The following is a 24,006-nucleotide window of genomic DNA, read 5'->3' as shown; positions in this document are numbered from 1 at the left end:
ACCCAAAATTCAGGTCCCCCTCAATTACAAAGGCCCGAACCGCAGGAAATACAATATTTCCCACGGTGGGCCGAAAACAAAGCCCTAACCAAAAGGTTCGGGCTTTGCACATTCCTAATATTTACATTATAACAGCCCTTGAATAAAAGATTGGTAGTTTTAGTTCTTTAAGGATATGATTTACTAAACATTTTCCCATAGACACATAATTGGAGAAAAGCCTTAATATATCTGGCTCTTAAACACAAGAACATAAAATATAAAAGACTTGCCTAACTGGGACAGACTAAAGGTCCATCAAGCCCAGTATCCTATTTCCAACAATGGCCAATCCAGGTCACAAGTACCTGGCAGGATCCCAAGAGGTATATAGATTCCAAGCTGCTTATCTCCCAGGGATAAGCAGTGGTTTTCCGCATCTCCATCTTATTAATGGTTTATGGACTTTTCCTCAGGAACGTGTCCAAACCTTTTTTAAATGCAGCTACACTAATAGCTTTCAACACATCCTCTGGCAACAAATTCCAGAGCTTAATGATGCATTGAGCAAAACAATATTTTCACTTATTAGTTTTAAATGTATCACCTAGTAACTTCATTTTGTGTCCCCTAGTATTTGTACTTTTTGCAAGATTAAACAACCAATTAATGTATATTTGTTTCATTCCACTCATTATTTTATAAACCTTTATCATATCTCCCCTCACCTGTCTCTTCTCCAAGTTGAAGAGTTTTAACCTCTTTAGCCTTGGCTCACAGGAGAATCATGCCATCTTCTATCATTTTGGTTGCCCTTCTCTGTATCTTTTCTAATTCTGCTATATCTACTTTGAAATTGGGTGACCAATACTGCACACAATTCTCAAGCAGTACAGAGACATTATGATATTCTCTGTTTTATTCTCCATTCCTTTTCTAATAATCTCTAGCATTCTGTTTGCTTTCTTGGCTGCTGCTGCACACTGAGCAGAAGATTTCAATGTATTTTCAACAATGACACCTAGATCCTTTTCCTGAATGGTGACTCTTAATGTGGAACCTTGCATTGTGTAGCTATAATTTGGGTTACTCTTCCCTAAGTGCATCACTTTGCACTTGTCCACATTATTTTCATTTACCATTTGATGCTCAGTCTCCCAGTTTTGCAAGGTCCTCTTTCAAATTCTCACTATCTTCTTTTGATTCAAACAAGTTTAAATAATTTTGTGTCATCGGCAAATTTGATCACCTCACTCATTGTTCTCATTTCCAGGTCATTCATAAATAATTAAAAAGCAGTGGTCTCAGAACATATCCCTGGGCATGCCACTATTCACTTTTCTCCATTGGGAAAACTTACTATTTAGCCCTACTCTCTGTTTTCCATCTTGTAACCAGTTTGTAATCCAATATAGGACACTGTCCCCTAGCCTATGAGTTTTTAATTTCCTAAGAAATCTCTTATGAGGAACTTTGTAAAATGCTTTTTGAAAATCCAGATACATTATATCAACTGGCTCACCTTTATCCAAATTTACACCCTCACAAAAATGTAGACTGGTGAAGCAAGACTTCCATTGGTTAAATCCATGTTGACTTTGTCTATCTATGAGGCTTATTCTTGTGCAATAAGGGGATTAGCGCCTCTACCACGCAGAGTGAAACTAATAGTGCTCATCACATGCAAATGTATGTGAATGAGGCTTTTAGCTATTCATCCCAATGCAAAAAAAAAAATGTGCGTATAGGACGTACATTTTAGCGATCAGAAGTTAACGCCTGCCTAGAGCAGGCGTTAAATGCCGAGTGCTCCTAAAATTAGTACAGAAAAGCAGAAAAAACTGCTTTTCTGTACTGCCTCCTACTTAATACCGTTGGGATTAAGTAGGAGGAACAACTCTTTAAAAAAATAGTTAACAAAAAAAGTTTTAAAAAAGTGCAGGCAGTCGGGTGCAGTAAGCGGACGCTCAGTTGACAAGCATCCAGTTCCTGAACCCCTGGCACATCCACAGGTTAGGAAAACAGACGCTGATGTATTCAGTGTTCATTTTCCAAACCTGACTGCGGCACTGTAAAGAGTGAATAAATCAATATTAAAGTGTTGGGCACTTAATATTAATTTATTTACTCCTTCACTTATTGCCCATTGGTCCTTTCAGGATAGGCTTCTGAAAAGTGATTGGTCCTTTCACTGACTTGTGACAGCGAAGGAACCAATGGGCAATAAGTGAAGGAGTGAATAAATTAATATTATGTGCCTGACAAATATTGATTTATACACTCCTTAGGTACTAGTAGTCAGGTTCGGAGAATGGTCGCTGAATTTATCAGCGTTCATTTTCTTAACCTATGCATGTGCGCTGGTTAGGAAAATGGACACTGATAAATTCAGTGTCCATTTTCTTAACTGTGGACAGCCGCTAACAGCAGACCTCTCTCAGGCGCACGCTGCAAGGAGGTGCTAGGGCATGCAATCTCCCTAGCGCCTCCTTGACAATGTGGGCCCTAATTTAAATATTATATCGCGCATCCAGGAGAGGTGCCTGAGGGTGCATTAGGAAAGTGGGCACGGAACACTCAGTGCCTGCTTTCAGTGCAACTTTTTTGCATCTGCCCCTATATGTCAAGCAATTTTGTTCTTTATTATAGTTTGTCTGGCACAGAAGTCAGACTTATTGGTCTGTAGTTTCCTGGATCACTCCTTGATCCCTTTTTAATAATTGGTGTTACATTAGCAACCCTGCAGTCTTCAGGTACCATAGAGAATTTTAATGATAGTTTACAAATTTCCAGTAGCAGGTCTGCAATTTCATTTTTCAGTTCTTTTAGCACTCTGGGATGTATACCATCTGGTCCAGGTGATTTGCTACTCTTTGGTTTGTCAATTTGCTCTAGTAAGTCTTTGAAGGTCACTGAGATTTATTTCAGTTTCTCTGATTCATCATCTTTGAATATCATTTCTGGCATGGGTATCTCCCTTACATCTCTGTCAGTGAAGACCAAAGCAAATTATTTATTTAGTTTCCCTGCTATGGCTTTGTCATCCCTAAGTGCCCCTTTCACCCCTTGATCATCTAATGGTCTAACTGACTCCCTCATGGGCTTTTTACTTCACATGTACTCGTAAAAGTCTTTATTATGAGATTTTACTTCCATGGCAAGTTTATTTTCAAATTCTCTCTGTGCCTTCCTTATCAATGCTTTAAGGTCCATTTTAAAAGCCCTATGTATGCCAAAATTTGGAGATGCATGCACCGTGCAGATTTTAAAAATCATGCACACATATATCCTGGTATGCGCATAAATCAAAATGTTTTAAAAAGGTTGGAGTATGGCAGTGGTCTGGGTGGAATATGGGAATTGCGGGTCTGAAGTCAGATCGCGGGAGAAAAATACAAAGATAGCCGGTTGGATATTGAGCTGATGGAACGCTGTGAAGACTCTAAAATGAATTCCCCCTGAAGCAGGACCTGTTGGTTTGAAACATGATCATGTCGGGGCTGGTTTATTGCTAGATATATAGAGATGAGTACTTTCTCAATTGTAAATGAAAATTGATCTAAATATGGTTGGATTTATTGCTAGTAGTACTTCTATGAGTATTCACCTAATTGCATATGAAGATTGATATTGAAGTTCGACAGCATACAGAAAGAAATCATTAAAAATAATTTTTAAAAAATTTAGAAAAAGATTGAAATATAAAAATGTTGAAAATAAAGTAAAGAGACCTATTAACATTTTGAGTTTTATTGATACACAAACTCTGGGAGTGTGGGTCCATACATAAACAATATATTATATGCTAGGGATGTGCAGAGGGACGCCATACGTTGCATTCGGGATTCATATTCATCGGGGGGCAGATACGTTACATTCAGCAAGGGGGCCCCCGATACGTTTATCCGTTAATTCCTATTCTTTTCCCCGCTAAAATTAAATTAACTACAACCCCCCAGCCTCCTGACCCCCCCAAGACTTACCAAAACTCCCTGATGGTCCAGCGGGGGGTCCGGGAGCCATCCCCTGTACTCACACCCTCGGCTACCGGTTTTAAAATGGCGCCGATAGCCTTTGACCTACTATGTCACAGGGGCTACCGGTGCCATTGGTCAGCCCCTGTCACATGGTAGGAACACAAGATGGCGCCGATGGCCATGTGTCAGGGGCTGACCAATGGCACCGGTAGCCCCTGTGACATAGTAGGTCAAAGGCTATTGGCGCCATTTTAAAACCGGCAGCCGAGGGTGTGAGTGCAGAGGATGGCTCCTGGACCCCCCGCTGGACCACCAGGGAGTTTTGATAAGTCTTGGGTGGTCAGGATGGTCAGGGGTTTGATTAAATTGGCTCATTTAGGCGGCCGAATAATTCGGCGAAGATTCGTTTTATTCGTGGGGAATCGCGATACGTTTCGCTTCCCCACGAATACAACGAATAGGGCCCTATACACTGCGGATTCCAAATTCGTAGGGAACGAATGCACACCCCTATTATATACATTTATATTTCTAATGTGACTATTTGAAATGTTTTGAAAGATATACCAGTAAACCAATTCAGTTATGCTTGTGGAATATGGGCAGAACATGGGTGCTCTGGGAAGTTACCTTGAAATTGCGTGTAAGTATTTATGTGCAAAAATGTGCGCCAGGGTCCCCCCTACAGTGTCATTTTACTTCTGTGATGGATAGTGTGTAAGTATTAAAATAAAAAAAATTAGGCGAATCAGTGGGGTATTAAGTGTTGGGGGTAAAAGGGAGACTAAATTCAGGGGGGGGGGGGGTTTAGGAAATCTGATCCATTAACTAGGCGAACTGGGAGTGAACTGGTAAAAAGGTCTATTGAATCGGTGCACTTGCAGGTCGATATGTTATAAAATGGCTGAATCTCTGGTCACGAGCTGGCATACACACATACATGTATACCCGCAAGGCTGTTTGAAAGTTACTGTCCCCGCATCTAACTTGCCAGCTTATGCTGTTTCCTGTTTCTTCATGTGGATCCCTTTTCCATTTCTTGAAAGAGGTTTTTGAGTCCCTTTTTTTCCTCTATATTTTATTTTCTTACTGATTTTTAGTAATGAACGTAATTTTATTTTAGTCCTATTTATTTTATTATGATTTATGTAATTTTACTCTACTGTTATTTTTATGATTTTATTTGGTTTTTAGTTATTATGTACACCATAATGATAGAAACATGTTTCTGTACAATGGTATAGAAGAATTGTACAAACAAATAAATAATTAAAGATGTTCTTTTAGCTATTATAGCTTTTCTCACCTCACCTTTTAATTCCATGCTGGTAGTCATTTAGCCTTTTTTCTACCTTTTCTAATACGTGAAATACATCTGGAATGGACTTCCCAGACTGTATTTTTGAACAATATCCATGCCTGATCTAAACTCTTGACTTTTGCAGTTGCACCTTTCAGTTTTTTCTTAACCATTTTTTTCATTTTATCATATTCATTTTTTTGAAAGTTAAATGCTGTCGCAGTAGATTTCTTTAGTGTCCTCCCTCCAGTTATTAAGTCAAATTTGATCATGTTGGGATCACTATTGCCAAGTGGCTCCAATATAGTTACCTCTTGCACCAAATCCTGTTTTCCACTAAGAACGAGGTCTAAAATAGTTTCCCCTCTTGATGACTCTTGTACCAACTGCTCCATAAAGCAGTCATTTATTTCATCCAAGAACTTTACCTCTCTAGAATGTCCTGATGTAACATTCACCCAGATAATACTGGGGTAATTGAAATCACCCATTATTACTATGTTACTGATTTTGTTAGCTTCCCTAATTTCTTTTAGCATTTCATTATCTGTTAGTTCATTCTGGCCAAGTGGATGGTAATACACCCTGCACTTCTATTTTATTCCTCTGGAATTTCTATTCATAAAGATTCAACATTGCATTTTGTTTCCTGCAGAACTTTTATCCTGTTTGACTCAATGCCCTTGTTTAATATATAGTGCTAACCCTCCACCAATTTGATCCATCCTATCATTTCGATGTAATTTGTATCCTGGTGTCACAGTGTCCCATTGCTTATCCTCCTCCTACCAGGTCTCTGAGATGCCATTTATATCTATCCCTTCATCCAGTGCTACACACTAATTCTTCCATCCTATTTTTCAGACTTCTAGCATTTATATAGAGACATTTCAAAGTATATTTTTGTTTGTATTAACAACCTGCTTATCAGTTGACACGGGTAATTTGGAATCTTTCTGCTCTGTCTGATCTTTGCTTAAAGGCCCTGGTTCACTTTAGAATTTATAGCAACCTTTCTACTGGGTTGCCTTCTTAGTATCCTTCAAAGATACATCATTCTAATCATGCACTTCTGAGCGACATCGCTTTCCCCATCACCTAGTTTAAAAGCTGTGCTATTAGTGCCAGTAGCTTGGTTCCACTCCGGTTAAGGTGGAGCCCATCCTTTCAGAAAAGGCCCCCCCCCCTTCCCCAAAATGATGCCCAATTCCTAACAAACCTAAAACCCTCTTTCCTGCACCATCATCTTATCCACGCATTGAGACTCTGGAGCTCTGCCTGTCTTTGGGGTCATGTATCTGGAATGGGTAGCACTTCTGTGAATGCCACCCTGAAGGTTCTGGATTTCAACTCTCTTCTTAAAATCCTAAATTAGTACTTTCTCATGTCATTGGTAACCATATGTATCAAGACAGCCAGCTCCTCCCCAGCACTATCTAAAATGCTATGCAACATGTGAGATCCACCACCTTCGCACCAGGAAGGAATGTTACCAAGCAAACCTCACATCCACCAGCTACCCAGCTATCAACCTTCCCAATAATCAAATCACCAACTACAATGGCTGTCCTAACCCTTCCCTCCTGGGCATGTGCCCCTGGAGACTTATCCTTTGTGTGAGAGAATACTACATCATCTTGAGTGCAGGTCTAGCTACAGGATTGTTTCCTGCCACACCAAGGTAATGCTCTCCTTCCAGGTGACCTTTCTCCTCCAAGGCAGCACAGGAGCTTCCAGATTGGAGGTGGGTCTTCTTTATTATGTCCCACCTTCTTTACTATTAATTTATATTGTGACACTTTTGTAGCATTAACATCCATATCAAAGTAGCTTCTCTTCAAGCCAAGTATGGTGAGGGTCTAACCTAATCATTGATGCTCTGAAGAGAGGAATTTGAAGAATGTAGCCCACTCCATTGCATTAGAATAGAAAGAGCAGGTAATGCCCGTGTTATCCATATTACATATGTCAATATTTCAGCATATACTATACACTATTGGCTATAACAGTTCCTGCCTGAACCAAAATCAATACTCATCACTATCAATAACAAAATTGATTTAAAACCCCTCTTATTGATATCTATAGTGATATTGTATCCTAAGTATGGCAACACCATTGTAATGTACTGACATATATGGCTTTATAGTGTTTTTTTCTTTTTGCTGTACATAAGCATTAACAGTTAGGAATGTGTTGGGAAAAAGATTTGTTTCGGTTTTTAATTTCATTATTGGGGTGTTTATTTTCCATGAATTTTGTTTCGTTTAATGTTTATTTCATTTTCTTTAGTTTACAAACATGAAATAAACATTAAAAAAAAACCCATCCCAAAAGCAAATTAAAAAAAAGAAACGGGGCTTCCCACCCAGAAACATGCCAGGGCCAGAATCATCCCTAGTCCCCACTTACCTGGTCTGGGGGAATCCACTGATGAGGCCAAGGCCCAAGCCGAAGCCTTGGGCATGCATAGGCCTAGGTCGCGGTAGACTGCAGTGACTTTGGCCTAGGCTCTAAGCAAAGCCCAGGCTCAGATGCCTGGTCCTGATGCCTTGGCCTAGGCCAGATGCCAAGCCTTAGGACAGAAGCTAGGGCCGTGGCCTAGGCCAAAACCAGATGCTGGGGCCCAGTCCAAAATGATGTACACCAAAATGGCACCCTCCATTGAGGAGGAAGGTGCCAAAGTTAATTTACTCCAGTGTGTTCCCAGGGGATGCTGTCATTTTGAAGAAGAAAGAAGAGGACATTGGCATATCAGGCCAGGGTTCTGGCTTCCAGACCTAGGCCCCAGTCCAAGGCCTGGCCTCTGGGCTGGGCTCTGGCATCAGGCCAAGGCCTGGCATCAGGATCTGGCCTCCTGACTGGGCTCCAGCGTCAGGCCTAGGCCCAGGCATCGAGTCCCAGACTCCTAGTCTGGCCTATGCCCAAGCTTCAGGGTCGGGCCTGCACCTGGGCTGCAGCATTAGATCCCCGACAGACAAGGTAAGTGGGAGCTGAAAACTTTTATGGCTCTGGCACAATTTTTGGGGTCTGTGTCTTTGCTCAGACCTAGGCTGAGACTGGTGACACGCGCAGGCGTAGACTGCAGCCCTTGCATAGCACCATGGCTTATGCCTAGGTGAGGCCTCAACCTTGGGCCTAAGTTTAGGATGAGGCGACAGTGTCATGTTTGGGCATAGGCTGAGTCCTCTGCTTTGGGTCTCAGCATATTCCCTAAGAAGTGAATTTTAAAAGCCCAATGCACACATCAATTAGGGAATGCTTGAATAAGTCAGGTTCATGCACGCTGATCGTATTTTTAAAAGCACCCAGATACCCACATAAATGCCGCTTTTTAGGGAATATGCTGAGACAAGGTATAGGCATGGTATGGGTAGGGTATGGGCATTTTGGGGCGTGAACATTGAGATGTGTGCATAAATATTTGTGAAACCAGCGCACCAAGGTCCCCTGCCATGTAACGTTACTTCTGCTATGGATGCCATGTAAGTTGAAATTTAAAGAAAACTAGGAATATATACGGGATTTTAAGGTTCGGGGCTAACTGGTGGGAGTGAAGGCTATCAAACCAGGGGATATTGGAGGACCTCTCTCTTAAATGGGTGAACTGGGGATGAACTGGTAAAACTGGGAATGACTTCTGCGCTCCCCTGTTAGATTTACCGCTTGCGGGAGGGTCGGTGGTAAGTGAAGCTTGGAGAACGAGTCTTCTGGCTAAATTGTTTTTCAGTAGGATATTGTGGTAACCCAGCCAAGTATTTTCTGGCGTAATTATGTTCTATATGCATACATGCACAATCAGGGGTACGAACTAGGGATGTGAATCGGGCTTCGGACAATTGAAAATATCATCGATATTTTCAAAATAGTCAGAAATCGGGGGCTCTCCTGAAATGATAGGAAAACCCCACGATATTGATCGTGGGGGTTCTCTTATCATTTTGGGGGAGGGCGGGAAACATGGCACACAAACATAACCCCTAAACCCACCCTAACCCTTTAAAACTAATCTCTTTTTTAAAGATGGCGCCGGCCATCCAGTGCTCCCTCCATGTAACAGGGGTCGGCCAATGGCACGGATACCCTATCACATGGTAAGGGCAAAGGCCATCGGCGCCATTTTGATTAGTGGCAGCCGACAGCCCGGGAGCGGGAGATCGCTCCCGGGACCTCCACTGGACCACCAGGTACCTGTAAAATGTTTTTTTGGGGGGGGGGGGTCGGGAGGGTGGGGGAAGCAAAGGGATTAGTTTTAAAGGGTCGGGTGGGTTTTTTGTTTATCGGCTCGGGCGCAGCTTATAAGCAAAACCGCGATCGGGCCTGATGAAAAAAAACCCAAGTGCAGGAGATAGCTCCAGGACCCCCACTGGACCACCAGGGACTTTTGGCAAGTCTTGGGGGGGGGGGGGCAGGAGGGTGGGGGTTCGTCATATGTTTCGTGAACCCCACGAATACAACAAATATGGCATATACATTTTGGATTGCCAATACATTGCAAACGAATGCACACCCCTACCTAACGCCTGCGATAATGCCCTAAAGCAATTTGATGAATGACCCTATCAAATTGGTCCCATTTTGATCCATACATGTTAATGCTAAGACAAAAGTAAACTTAATCTTAGAAAAATGGTTACACACATTGACCACTTTTGATTCAAAATTAGTTGCAAAGGCATCACAACTGTTGTTGCTGGAACCAACATTTGGCAAAAAAAATTGGATTAGGTGGGTGGGGTAGGGGCTGGTAAATTGCATCACGCCATAATCTGGCCACTAAAGTAAGAGAAAAAACCCCACAAATATGAAGTAATAAAATTCTAAGTAAACCATTAAAGCCATTAAATAAAACAAACAAATAAAACAAAACAAAAAGAAATCAAACTAGACATTACAGGGATTTATAGATAAAAGATAACTGAAACAGCCAGGCCTTAGTAAATTATCTAAAAACTAAGGCCTGATTTTCAAAAGCATTTACTTGAATAAAACTGGGTTTTACTTGAGTAAATTTACTTTACTCGAGTTAGTGGGCTTTTGAAAATTGCTCAATTTATGGCATTGAATTGTCCATAGGATTTACTAGAGCAGGTACACTTTACTCGAGGAAATGGCTTTTGAAAATTGCTATGATAGTAAGCTACACTTACACACATAACTCCTTTGAAAATTACCCCTTAAGTCCTTCCTAGATAAATTGGTGATTCTTGGCAAAGAATTTCACAAACGAGGCACTGCGCTAGAAAAGGCCTGCTCTTGTGTCCCACTCAATCTTATTTTGATATGCAGTAGAGCTTTTAAAAAAGCCATCCTAGGCTGATCTTAGCACTCAAATTGAATCTTAAGGTGAAAAAAGGAGCTGTTAAATAATGCATTTATTTATTTGGATTTAGCTCACATTTTATTGCTGGCAATTCAAGGCAAGTGACATTCAGGTACTGTAGGTTATTTCCCTGTCCTCAGAGGGCTCGCATAATCTAAAGGCCTCATTTACTAAGGCTTCTTTCCCCCACTCTCTGTGGCAATGAAGGGGAAGTGACTTGCCCAAGGTCACAAGGAGCATCAAGATCTTAAAGGTGAGCATTAATATTTTAAATTTAATGCCAGTCAGAATTGAGGCAGCCACATTCTGTACTAATTGGAGCTTATTAATGATCTTCAATGACAATTGCATTTAAAGTGACTTCAGCAATCTAAACAGGCAGTAATTAGAGAATGAATGTACATGGCAAGATAAGTCTGGTTAGAAACAGAGCAAAACCCCTCTTAGTAATAGCCATAATTTGCACTCCCATGGTTAAAGTCGAATCAAGGATCACACAAACTGCATACTAGATTGGCATTTGTTTCAAATGAAAATGTAAAATTTGACAAATGAATGCATTTTATTTTGTTTCAAATGAACCCAAAAAGAAAAAAAAGTGGCAATTTTTTGTTTTTGGGAAATAGTGTGCACTATAAGCAAAAAAGGTGCAGTATTAGCAACCAGCACACCCTATTTGCAAATAGCGCACACTTAGCAAAAGGAGTGTACTCTAGTTGCAAGTAGGGTGCACTATTTCCACAAAATGAAAAATCATGAAAAAATCAAAACAAAAAAAACCCCTGAAACACACTCTGAAAAGCAAAAACAAGACAAAAAGACAAAAATAATTAGTATGTGCATCTCTACTGCATGCTAGTGTTTTGCAAAGCAAGGACTATCGTATCCAGAACCAAGAGAGAATTCAAGTTTGGAATGTTAGATTTATTCACCCAATGGAGGTGTGTTATCTTGGGACTTTGTTTTAAATTATTTATTTACATCCAGTCTACAATGGCTCTCAGACATTGATTCAAGCTGTTCACTGTCTCTGTACACCTTTTGTTGTGATCCTGGTTGCGGGTCCCGCGACAGGGCTCTTACCTCTGCCGAAGACCGTCCCGATTTGCTGCGGCAGCTCCCGATACTTTCAGGCCTGGTCGGGCCTTCTCGTGGCGGTGTCTCCCCGCTGAGCTTCTCACATACCTCCGCCCCCTTAGGCACACGTGCAAGGGGAGGAAATTAAAGCAACAGTGGCGGGAAACCTCGGCTGGCCCCCAGGTGACTTCAGACGGCGGCAGGATATTTAAAGCCCAGCTCCTGCCCTGAGACTTTGCCTTGCATCAAGGTTGACTCCTGTGAGTTGTCTAGTTGCGTTCCAGAGTGTGTTCCTGTTTCTGCTTGTGATCTTGTTCCTGTTCACGGTCCTGGTCCAGTCTTGTCCTGTTCCCTCGGCCTGACTTCTGGTTCCTGACTCCGGTACGTCCTTTGGAAATCCTGATTGCTGCCAGCCCTGACCTTCGGATCGTCCACTCTTCCTGCTTGCTATCGCTTCCGGGAGACCGCACCTAGTCCAAGTAGCTCGGGTCCTCACGGGCTCCTCCCAGGGGGGACCTCGGGTCTCTGGTGGTGAAGTTACAGATTGGTCTCCTGGCTCCGTTCCGCCTCCCGGCCATTCCATCTCTGTGGAATCTTCTTCACCGCTCTTTCCTCATCCACAAGGCTGGCCCAAGGATCCACTGATCAAAACAGTTTGCAAGGCCATGGACCCGGCGGATATTTATGGACTACAGACCATTCCCGGAATGGCACAAAGACTGCAGTAGCAGCAGTAGCACTGTTTGGATGTCCTGGCCGCCTCTGTCAAGCGATTGGCTAATTGCTTGGATGCCAATCTACCCAAGACGCCCCAAGTGCACCTCCCAGCCTCGACTCCCGAGCCAGCCGCTTCCACACAGCAGCTGGCTCCTCCTCGTTACGCTGGCGAGGCCAAGTACTGCCGGGGGGTTTTGAACCAGTGCTATATAAGGTTCTCTCTGCTACCAAACCAGTTTCCCTCTGATTCAGTGAAGGTCGCTTACATCCTGTCTTTATTGGATGGCAGGGCCCTAAATTGGGCATCACCCTTGTGGGAGCACAATGACCCCATGTTGAATAACCTCCAGCAATTCGTACTCAACTTCAAGCAGGTGTTCGATGAGCCCGCACGTCAGTCCACTGCCACCTCGGGGCTGCTACACCTGCATCAAGGATCTTGGTCCTTGGCGGACTACGCCATCGAATTCTGTATGCTCTCCATGGAGTTGGGTTGGCGAGAGGACAGTTTGCGTGACATTTTCCTGGAGGGACTGTCCGCACGCATCAAGGACGAACTAGCAGCCAGAGACCTTCCAGATGACCTGAACAACCTGATCAATCTGGCAGGTAGAATTGACCGCTGTCTCCAACAAAGGGCACGGGAGGTTCGCCCACCTTGGAGACAAGTCTCGCTGGCTCCAGCCTTCTCCAGACCTCTGATATCACCACAATCACAGCCGACCTCTCATTCAGACCCATGCAGCTGGGACGAACCTCCTTGACTGCGGAAGAGAGAAGGCGATGCCGAGCACTGGGCCTTTGCCTGTACTGAGGCAGCAAAGGCCACTTTCTGGCTCAGTGTAAGGAGCGTTCGGAAAACGCCAAAGCCTAGGCGCCACAGAGGAGCTGTCTCTAGGCAGTATAAATCCCGTTCCTCAATGTACGGTCCCAGTGACCCTGGAGTATCCTGGAGGGTGCTTCTCTACCCTCGCCTTTATCGACTCCGGGGCAGGAAGGAACTTTATCCTGTCTGACTTGGTACAGCAGCTCCAACTGACGGTTCTTCCCCATAATGCCTCTCTACGGATTACTTCCATTCGGGGTACTCTGCTCCCGGGGTGCATCTCAGCCTCTACCTCATCTGTAACTCTCTGAACTGGAGTTCTTCACACTGAAAAAATATCTTTCCTGGTATTGGAGAAAGCAGTGCATCCCATTGTGATGGGGTTACCTTAGCTACAAAAGCATTCCCCAGTTATCCATTGGGACACACTTCAAGTAGCAGCTTGGAGCCTGTATTGTTTCTCGACATGCCTGTCACCCTTGTCCCAGCCTAGTGTTGCATTGATGAACACTTCTCTAGCATTAACTTCACAATATGCAGACTTCACAGATGTATTTTCCAAAGAAAAAGCGGAACTTCCACCACAGCATTGTCCGTTCGACTGTGCTATTGATTTGTTGCCTAGCACAACTCCTCCCCAAGGGCGAGTTTACCCGTTGTCCCTCCCGGAGACACAAGCCATGTCTAAATACATCACAGAGAATCTAGCTTGCGGATTCATCCGTCCTTCCAAATCACCAGCCGGAGCCGGCTTCTTCTTTCTCGAGAAGGACAGATCTCTTAGGCCCTGCATAGACTACAGGGGGCTGAATGCTATCACTCGACGGGTTCGCTACCCGTTACCCCTTATCCTGGAACTCCTCGACAGATTGCAGGGGGCTAAAGTATTTACCAAACTTGATCTCCGTGGAGCCTACAACCTTGTTTGAATCCATCCCGGAGACGAGTGGAATACTGCCTTCAATACCAAGGATGGACACTATGAGTACCTTGTAATGCCCTTCGGGTTGTGCAATGCCCCAGTAGTCTTCCAAAACCCGATGAACGAGGTACTTCAGGAGATGCTGCACTCGTCAGTCATCATATACCTAGATGATGTCTTAATCTATTCCAAGGATTTAGGCACTCATCGGCAGCCCGAAAGACAGGTCCTACAAATCCTAAGGGTCTTACGTGCTCAAGAACTTGTGCAAAATGCGCTCAAGTCTAGGTTGCAGACATATGTGCTCAAATCTAGGCCGCAGTCTTATGCACACAGGTCCCAGCTCATGCAACTGCTTTGCGACAAGAATGTGTGCACACGCCTATGCACGCGGGAAAAGAACCGTTGCTGTGGCCTATCAAACATTTAAGCAGTGCGTTTAAGCCTAGATCCGTTTAACATATGGCACCGAAAATCATTGGCCTGAAGAGCTTTTCAACAGCTCAGGCCTCTTGACTGGCTGAGAATCCATGAAAACTGGGGCAAAGAGCCAGTATCCTGCTAAAGACGCTTTGCACATAAGCAAATTAAAACCAGCAGATGACCTCTACCAGAACCAGCGACTAGAGATGTGAATCGTGTCCTCGATCGTCTTAACGATTGATTTCGGCTGGGAGGGGGAGGGAATCGTATTGTTGCCGTTTGGGTGTGTAAACTATCGTGAAAAATCGTTAAAATCGTGAGCCGGCACACTAAACCCCCCTAAACCCCACCCCGACCCTTTAAATTAAATCCCCCACCCTCCCGAACCCCCCCCCAAATGCTTTAAATTACCTGGGGATCCGGCGGTGGTCCAGAACGGCGGCGGTCCGGAACTGCCCCCTCAATAGAATCGTGTTGTCTTCAGCCGGCGCCATTTTTCAAAATGGCCGCCGCAAAATGGCGGCGGCCATAGACAAAAACGATTCGACGGAGGAGGTCGTTCCGGACCCCCGCTGGACTTTTGGCAAGTCTTGTGGGGGTCAGGAGGCCCCCCCAAGCTGGCCAAAAGTTTCCTGGGAGTCCAGCGGGGTTCCGGGAGCGATTTCTTGCCGCGAATCGTTTTCGTACGGAAAATGGCGCCGGCAGGAGATCGAGTGCAGGAGGTCGTTCAGCGGCGGTCCGGAACCCCCGCTGAACGACCTCCTGCAGTCGATCTCCTGCCGGCGCCATTTTCCGTACGAAAACGATTCGCGGCAAGAAATCGCTCCCGGAACCCCGCTGGACTCCCAGGAAACTTTTGGCCAGCTTGGGGGGGCCTCCTGACCCCCACAAGACTTGCCAAAAGTCCAGCGGGGGTCCGGAACGACCTCCTCCGTCGAATCGTTTTTGTCTATGGCCGCCGCCATTTTGCGGCGGCCATTTTGAAAAATGGCGCCGGCTGAAGACAACACGATTCTATTGAGGGGGCCGTTCCGGACCGCTGCCGTTCTGGACCACCGCCGGATCCCCAGGTAATTTAAAGCATTTGGGGGGGGGGTTCGGGAGGGTGGGGGATTTAATTTAAAGGGTCGGGGTGGGTTTTAGGGGGTTTTAGTGTGCCGGTTTTCCTGCCCTCCCCCTTCCCCCGATTTACGATTTTTTAACGATAAATCGGGGGAATTGGTATTGTATCGTGGCCCTAACGATTTTTTGACGATTTAAAATATATCGGACGATATTTTAAATCGTCAAAAAACGATTCACATCCCTACCAGCGACTCCTCTTCAGTGCAAGAGCCTCTCTGCGGGACAGGGAACTGATGGTGATAGTTGATGAGGGGATTCCCCTGCGTCTCTCATGAACGCTGCTAGGGAATCGAAAATGGCTACCGTTTCTGCACTGACAGGGAAAGCCTTAATGCTAGACCCCATCACCCATGAGGCTTGTTCTACCGGTGCAATCATGCTCCACACAGACCCCTGAACGCCATGCCACTTTTGCTGCATGCACACGCTGTTCTTCCCCACACCCGCATCACCACACTAGCACCTTAATGGCAAGCAGGGGAACAGTCCCTCAATGCCACGGAGCCAACACGTGGTCTCCTCCGCAGGCAGAGAAGCTGCTGAAAAACCCCATTGCTGAGCTCCCCAAAGTGCTAGCTTCCTTCCCTGGAACCCCACTGCTGCACAGAATCCTCTGTTCCTTGTTCTCTCTTTTTGTTTTTCACTCTCTGAGAACAAATAAAGATACATAGAAGTCAATACTTTCCTTTGGTACAGAGGTTCCGGTTCTGGTTCCAGGAGCGCAGGCTGCATGGCAGATCAGAAAAGAGTCAGACCACTGGCTATATCCGTCTCCTTTCACCAAACTTTAGGGACCCAGCCCAGGACAAACCATATAAAAGGGATACTTCCCTGCTCCATTGGGCTTGCAGTGCATAACTGCCAGCAGATTCTACCGCTGTCTCAGGGGATGAGGGATCTGGACCACCATGGACCTCCAGACCGAGCTATCAGAAGGGTCACCAATCCTCTGTTCGTCTGCCTCAAACCAGGGTGGATGACCCTACCAGGACCTCACAAACCTCTGTCAGGATCCAGAAATATTGCCTTTTAATCTTTTTTTTTTTCTCTCCAGACTGTAGGTTTTACACCATCTACAATACAGTGGGACTGCAGGTGGCACACTGGGCTATGTACAGTGTCAGTGAAACTTTCTCAGTCTCCATCTGCTGGCAGGAAGGCAAAACCCAGGAGTCTGGACTGATCTGGGTACGTACAGGGAACAGAATATTATGGTCAATAGTACTGAAATCTGCACTCAGATGTAACAGGATAAGCACAGAATCATTCCTGTTATCCAATTCTAAATACTAGTCATCCAGTAAGGCAACCAAAATTGTTTCAGTACCATAACCTGGTTTAAAACTGGACTGAAAAGGATCTACAAAATGTTGTCTTTTCCAACAGAAACTTTTCCAAGGATATCTATATTAGAAATTATTCTGAAATTTCCAAACATCTTAGGATCAAGAGAGACCTTCTTTAACAGCAGATATGCCTGATTCCCTGAAAAAATGCTGTGGTATAATGCCCTCTTTCAAGGGCATATTAATTATGAATTTCAAAAAATCAAGCAATCCACCTATGGTTGATTTAATTAACCAAGAGAAGCAAGGGTTCAGTGGGCAGTTTGTAGGCCTCATTATACTATTAATTTTGTCATTGTCCTCAAGATCAGCTTTGCAAAAGGAAGTAAATATCATCAGAAGTCTGCTTTCCTTAAATGTACCAGCTGTCTAGCAATATCACAATATCACAATCTAATGTTGTCCCTTAGTTTATACCTATATATTCCAATGAGTTTCTTGTCAAACGCCTCTGGGCGTATTATTTCTGTTCTATGTACACCGACGTGATATCTTTTTGATGAATGCCGGTATATAAAACTTGTTAAATAAATAAAATAAATAATAACAATAAGGTACTTTGGAATCCAATTCAGACCTGTGCTGCAAGAATTGGCACTGACAGTATCAGAGTCAAATAGTACTACTACTCTGTGATGATATCAGTAAATGAAAACCGTGACTTAGCACAAACATGCTGTTTATAACGATACATACAGCATGGTTCCATAATACTATTACATTGTGTTCATGAATTTGTAATGCATCTTTTCTACTTACCATTGGGAATGGCAGAGAGCTTTCCGAAAGTGCCATTTAGGGCCTTAAGAAGACCTTTATTCTTTTCATCAGCATTTTTCAACCTGTTTTGCAGGTTTTTTAGGTTATCTCCATTTTCTGTAGGGAAAGGAATAAAAAATGTTTTACTATAGAACCATTGGGGTAGATATTCAAAGATATCCACTTAAGTAAGATAGCCGGATAAGATTTATGCGGCTAACTTAAAAGGGATATTCAGCAGCATGGCCATGCTGCTTAATATTCCTGTAAAAATTGCTAATTAGCTGGATAAGTCTTATCCAGCTAACTTTAGACCTGCTATTTGAGCAGGTCTAACTCAGCCAGTTAATTTAACTGAACAAGTTTGAATATCGTTACTTATCCGGCTAAGTGGCGCTGAATAATGGCCTCACAATTACTTATGAAGATTTACTTCAAAGAAAATGAGACAAAAATTAGAAATTGAAATATTTATGTTTAATATATTGATGCATTAGGGAGTGCTAGAGAGTTTTCTGTCAGATGGACACGTGAGATCTGTTTTCTGAGCAACAAGTCATAGTTTAGTTACATCTGCAAGTAAAATTCCTACTTCTTCAAAAAACTTACCTTTGCAGATATAATCATGGCCAATGCTAAATCTTGAGCACAATAGAAGTGGTTATAGCAGCATCATACAGAGCCAACGGTCCAAACAAGATCATCCAGAACCACAGAAAATGAGTGCTAGCAAGGAAACTGAAACCTTTCTTACCATAATTATGAAGAAACTGCAGCCCATAAAGCTAATAATGACTGAGAATCATGATACAATTAAAGTAGGTAAAAGAGAGGTGGCTTCAGAGCCACTGTGACTGGGTAGTCAAACCATAGCACGGCAGCTTCTGGTAGGCAGCAAAGAGTAGCAGCAACAGCACAACAGGCACTGACAGCCAAACAAACTCAAAGAAGTGTGATAGCTTTAAATCACTTGATATTCAAATCACTGTTGGGAGGAGAAGTGAAGCAGTTAATTTTAACCATTTAACTTTGTCCAGATATTCAGCTATAGTAAATTGGCTAAAGTTGTGGCCGAATATGCAGTTAAAAATAACTGTAGAAAACTTGTGTGGTTAAATTTAAGTCATTTATGCGGGCAGTTATCTATCCTAATTTACCATGTTAGTGCTGAATATTGAGCTAACCATCTAAGACCTAGATTCATCAAAAAGCTAGAAATATAGCAGAAATAGCGCCCACAATAAAAAATGGGAATGGTCAGGCTAATTTCCTGCATCCCACATCGCACAGGTAATTTTTGTAAAGCGCATTACATTATCACATCGCATGTTGCGTTAGCGTGTCGTGTGTCATTTTACATGGCATGCATTGATTTATATATAGAGCGTTATTTTTCTGGTTTATATATACTGACTTCTTGCAGCTGCCTCTTTGAAGTTGTATCAGACATTTGGAGACAGGAAAGGATAGTAGGTGAGTTGGTAGTTGGTTGGTTTAGCGACTTCTGAGTGAGGTGTCCTTTAGCTTGTTTCTCATCTTTTTCCCTTTGTCTATTGTCTATTGTCTTCATCTGTGTGTGAAAGTTTTTGTTAGTTTGTCCTGTTTGTCTGTCTGTCTTTGTGTTTTGGTGAGGCGTGGTGGTAGTGAGGCAAAGGAAGAGTGGTGAGGAATGGTGGTGAGGTGGAGAAGAGTGACAAAGCATGGTGGTGAGGTGGGGAGGAGTGGTGAGGCATGGTAGTGAGGAGTTGAGAGGATAGAGCATGAGAGGTGTGGGGAGAGAGGGGAGGACAGGCATCAGGAGAGGAGGGGAGAGGGAGGAGGGCAGGAGGGCTAGGTGAAGGAGTAGGAGTAGGGACAGGGAAAGGAGTAGTGTTAGGCAGGAGGGAGGGGATAGGAGGAGGCGAGAGGGAGAAGAGGATAGGAAGGTGAGTATGGAGGGAGGAGGATGGAAGGCTAGGGACAGATAGATAGGACAGAGGGGAAGGGAGTTTGTAGACCAGGGGAGGGAAGGGAGGAAGCAAGGGGAGAGGGGAGTAGGAGAGAGACTGAGGAAAAGGAAGACACCTCTCCGGAAGTGGAAGTGCACCCCATTCTGGCAGCTAGGCAGCAGGGCATGCTCATCTGAGGGCTCTGAAGTTCAGCGTGGAGGACAATGAAATTATTATTGCAGGGTCCTCGAACATTATGCCATGCTCTTCGGTAATTGTAAAGCAAGGACATCAAGGGCATCCAAGGGCCAGATTTGGCATACCATTGTCCAAGCTATATCCAGGCGCAGCGGCATGAAACAGTGGGAGCAGGTGACCTACAAATACTGTGACATAAAGGCCCAATTGAAAACAAGGGTGTTGAACAGGAACACTCAACGTACAATTAAACTCTGGAATTTGTTGCCAGAGGATGTGCTTAGTGCAGTTAGTATAGCTGTGTTTAAAAAAGGATTGGATAAGTTCTTGGATGAGAAGTCCATTACCTGCTATTAATTAAGTTGACTTAGATAATAACCCCCGCTATTACTAGCAACGGTAACATGGAATAGACTTAGTTTTTGGTTACTTGCCAGGTTCTTATGGCCTGGATTGGCCACTGTTGCAAACAGGATGCTGGGCTTGATGGACCCTTGGTCTGACCCAGTATGGCCCCCTTGTCTGATAGTGCTGACACTGATGGAGGAGTGCCTAGACTAATGGCTGGGACTAGATGTGTTTGAGGGAATTGCTGAGCGGCTGGACACCATGCGAACATCACCTCACTTGTAAATGGCAAGGCTGCTACAGTTGTCCACATCATTTGGCATAAGATGCTCACATTGACTGAGATACAAAGTGCATATCTCATGCCAAACGGTACATGTGTACTTCTTGGCTTTGTTACTTATGTCTTTTATTTTGTTTCCACGACTCTCATCAAGCTCTCACCCAGCAGTCAAGCACCTTTCCATGACCCCTTGCTAATGGACTCACAGATACAGGTCAGTGAGGAGGAGGAGAAGAAGTAGCAACACCAGCCTCTTGAGCACTGGTAGATGCTGTAATCCCTCAGCTCAGCAAGCCTATTCAATGTGAGCCTAAATATATCAGCCATGATGGAGGAACCCAGCCTGCAGTGGGAGCCAGTTGAGCCACTGCAACCTCTGCTGAACACACCATGTTGCTGGCATGAGGTAGCAGGCACTCAGCAGGAGCAGACCACTAATCCTCTCATGCCACCTTTGGAGGCTGAAACATCAGCTCATGCCACGACTAGCACAGTACTGGCACAGGCACCAACACTGCCACTGGCACCGGCACCAACCAAATCCTTAATGCATGAACAGCTGGACCAGCCGGAAAGGAGACATGGGGTACACCTCCACTGCATAAGGGCAGAGCTGGTTGCACCTGAAGAGGGCTGTCAACAATAAAACTCAGGCCCTGCATGATCAGACAGCAGCAAACTCACAAGCTCTGACAAGGCTACCTGTGATGTGTCAAGCGTTGGGTTCAATGATGTGAACCTTTTTTAGGAGACATCTGGGTGCTATTAGAGTCATTAAAAAGTAGACTGTGCCCTTGACATTTCAGAGCTGAATTTCAAATACAAGTGAAGGCATGACATCATCTGATTCCCAATCCCACCTTCACATAGTCTGACCAGCATCCTTGTCTATCCTCCCCAAGAAGCTAACAGCCCAACGGAAAAGGCCCTCACCATCTATACATAGTAGTTGACATTTGTTCAAAGCCCTGAGGTCAAGAATAGGGCGCAAGTCTCCGTTTCTCTTCGAAATGAGGAAATACCTCAAATAGAACCCTCTGCCCTGCTGAGGGCGAGGGACGGGCTCTACCGCTCTTGATGTGAGAAGGGCGGAGAGTTCTGTTCAAAGTATGACCTGCTGGGTGGACAAACCCCATGATGGACATGGGGGAGTTCACTGGAAGCTGTCTGAAATTGAGCTGGTACCCCTGACGGACTATGGTAAGGACCCATTGGTCCGAAGTGATGGCCCTCCAGTGGTGGGCAAAGCCGATGAGCCTGCCTCCTGTTGGGGGATCCTGTACTGGCGGTACATTTGGCTAACTTGTGCTCCCTTACCACCAGTCAAAAGCCTGTAGCCAGGGCTTGCTGAGGCACTGGTTGAGGCCTAGGTGCTCGCTGTTGATAGGAACGGCCCCTGGAGCTGGTGTGCGACGTGTGAGCTTGAGAGGTGGGAGGACAATAATTCCTCTGCCTGTAGAAGGACTTCCTGGCACTTGTCCTGGAAGATTTCCTGGCAGAGGAAGGAGCATCCAAAGCGCTATGGGAGAGCTGTTAGAGGGTTTCATGGTGGTCCTTCAACTGAGCTACCGCATCCCGGACCTTATCCCCAAAGAGGTTGTCACCTGTGCAAGGGAGATCAGCCAGATTCTCCTGCTCCTCTAGGTGGAGGTCAGTAGCCCCGAGCCAGGCCATTCTACTGGCGCCGATGCTACTCTGGCCACTGTCTCAAATACATCCTAGGTGGATCTCACCTCGTGTTTGCCAGACTATAGACCCTGCAGGAAAATGGCAGAGAGCGACTACTGTTGCTGCTTCGGCAAGCTCTCTGCGTGGTCCAGGATCTGTTTCCACAGGTTCCGGTTGTATTGGGTCATATTCAACTGATAGGCAGCAATATGGGTGATGAGCATAGTGCCCTGAAAGAGTTTTCTGTCCAGAGCATCGAGTTCCCTATGTTTTCGCCCCGGAGGGGCAGAGGCATGGGTACGGGGGGGGGAGGGGGGGGACTCAATGTTCTGCAGAGCTTGAGCACCGCACTCTGCACCCTGCGGTCCAACTCCTCCTGAAAGTCTGGTGAAGCCAGGACTGAGGGAGGGGGATGAAGCATTACCAGTGCTTCCTTGGTTCACTGAGAAGACATGGTACCTGGCACCGATGTCAGTGGGAAACCGCTGGGACTCCTGGGTATATCGAAGCACGGGGCCTCTGGGCCACGGGATCACTCCGGTGGCGGTATAGCAGCCGCCGATAGCACACGGCTCCGGTTCCAGTGTGGTGAGGGCGACAGGTGTCGATGCTTGCAGGATCTCCCATGGTGCTCGGCCTTGTCTTTCCCCGGTGCCAAGGAAGCGGAGGAACCCGATGACCTGGAAACCAGTGAGATCATAGAAGACTGCTCACTGTTCCCTCGGTCCTTTGAAGATGCAGCCAGAGAAGTAGCGAGAGGAAGCGTATCAAGAGGCTCCCCCTGACCCCCCAGTATCATGGACTTTGATGAGGGTGTGGATGGAGCGGACGTTTTGAAGCCGAAAAGTTTCTCCATTTTATCCAGACATGCATGACGGCCCTTGAGGGTCATCTGGTCACACAGCTGATACCCTCGGACGTTATGTGAGGCCCCCAGGCAGAGGTTACTAACCTCACGTGGATCCATGATGGACATGGTCCGCGGGCACTGGGGGCACCAGCAAAAACCGGACGACGCCATGAAAAAATAACCGGCGCACAGTTGATGACTGGGGGCCATCAAGAGTGGGATACTGGGAATTGACTGCGAAAGGGACAGAAAATTATTCTCTCCCTGCCACGCCGAGGAGAGATACCGACCGTGAAGGGGGACCTAGCAATGGGACTGAGAAAAAAATCTCAATTTTAGAAGAAGAAGCACGAAGTAGAAGCAGAGCTCCAAAACCACGAGGCAACTGCACCGCAGAAAAAGAGAGACTGAAGAGGGACCTCGCATAGACACGCGGATAGTGGCATGCTGAGCATGCTCAGTGTGACAATCAAAGCTTCTAGAAACCTTGACAAATGTTTTCCGTGCTGGGCTCCATTGGATGATGTCACCCATCTGTGAGGACTACCATCCTGCTTGTCCTAGGAGAACTAGGCATACTTGGTTTCTCTTACACACTGACCCAGTCAAAGGAGAAGTGAGTCAAAGAGAGATGATAGAGTTGAGGAGCTGCAAACACTCTACTAGCCTCCCTTCCAAGGAAAGAAAGGGTAGTTGAAACCTAATAGGCAAAGTAGCATTCTATGAGGCTTTGCCAAAGCTTGCTGCCACTCAGCGTGTTGTCCTTGGATTCTGCAGGTGCACATGGGGGATCCTGGGGTAGATCAGGAAGTATCTCCATTGGTATCCCATGGCGTAGAGTAAGATTATGCAATACACAGCAGAGCAGCACTATATCTGCCACTCTGGGTGTGGCATACATTATAGCTCCCCCCATTTTGTCCAAAATGTGAAATTTACTTTTGAGAACTCTGAAGA

General features: G+C 45.1%; 1 protein-coding gene across 1 annotated transcript in view; it reads right to left on the bottom strand.

The window, feature by feature from the left end:
• Positions 1 to 24,006, bottom strand: part of LAMA2 (laminin subunit alpha 2) — a 1,492,466-nt gene that overhangs the window by 195,022 nt on the left and 1,273,438 nt on the right. Inside the window, 1 exon segment of the mRNA XM_029596813.1 lies at positions 17,775 to 17,891. Within this exon segment, the coding sequence (XP_029452673.1) occupies positions 17,775 to 17,891 (117 nt within the window).

Source organism: Rhinatrema bivittatum, chromosome 3 (genome assembly GCF_901001135.1).
Source record: "Rhinatrema bivittatum chromosome 3, aRhiBiv1.1, whole genome shotgun sequence".
NCBI lineage: Eukaryota > Metazoa > Chordata > Amphibia > Gymnophiona > Rhinatrematidae > Rhinatrema > Rhinatrema bivittatum.
The sequence above is the reverse complement of the archived record's forward strand: the minus strand, read 5'-3'. Positions and strand labels throughout refer to the sequence as shown.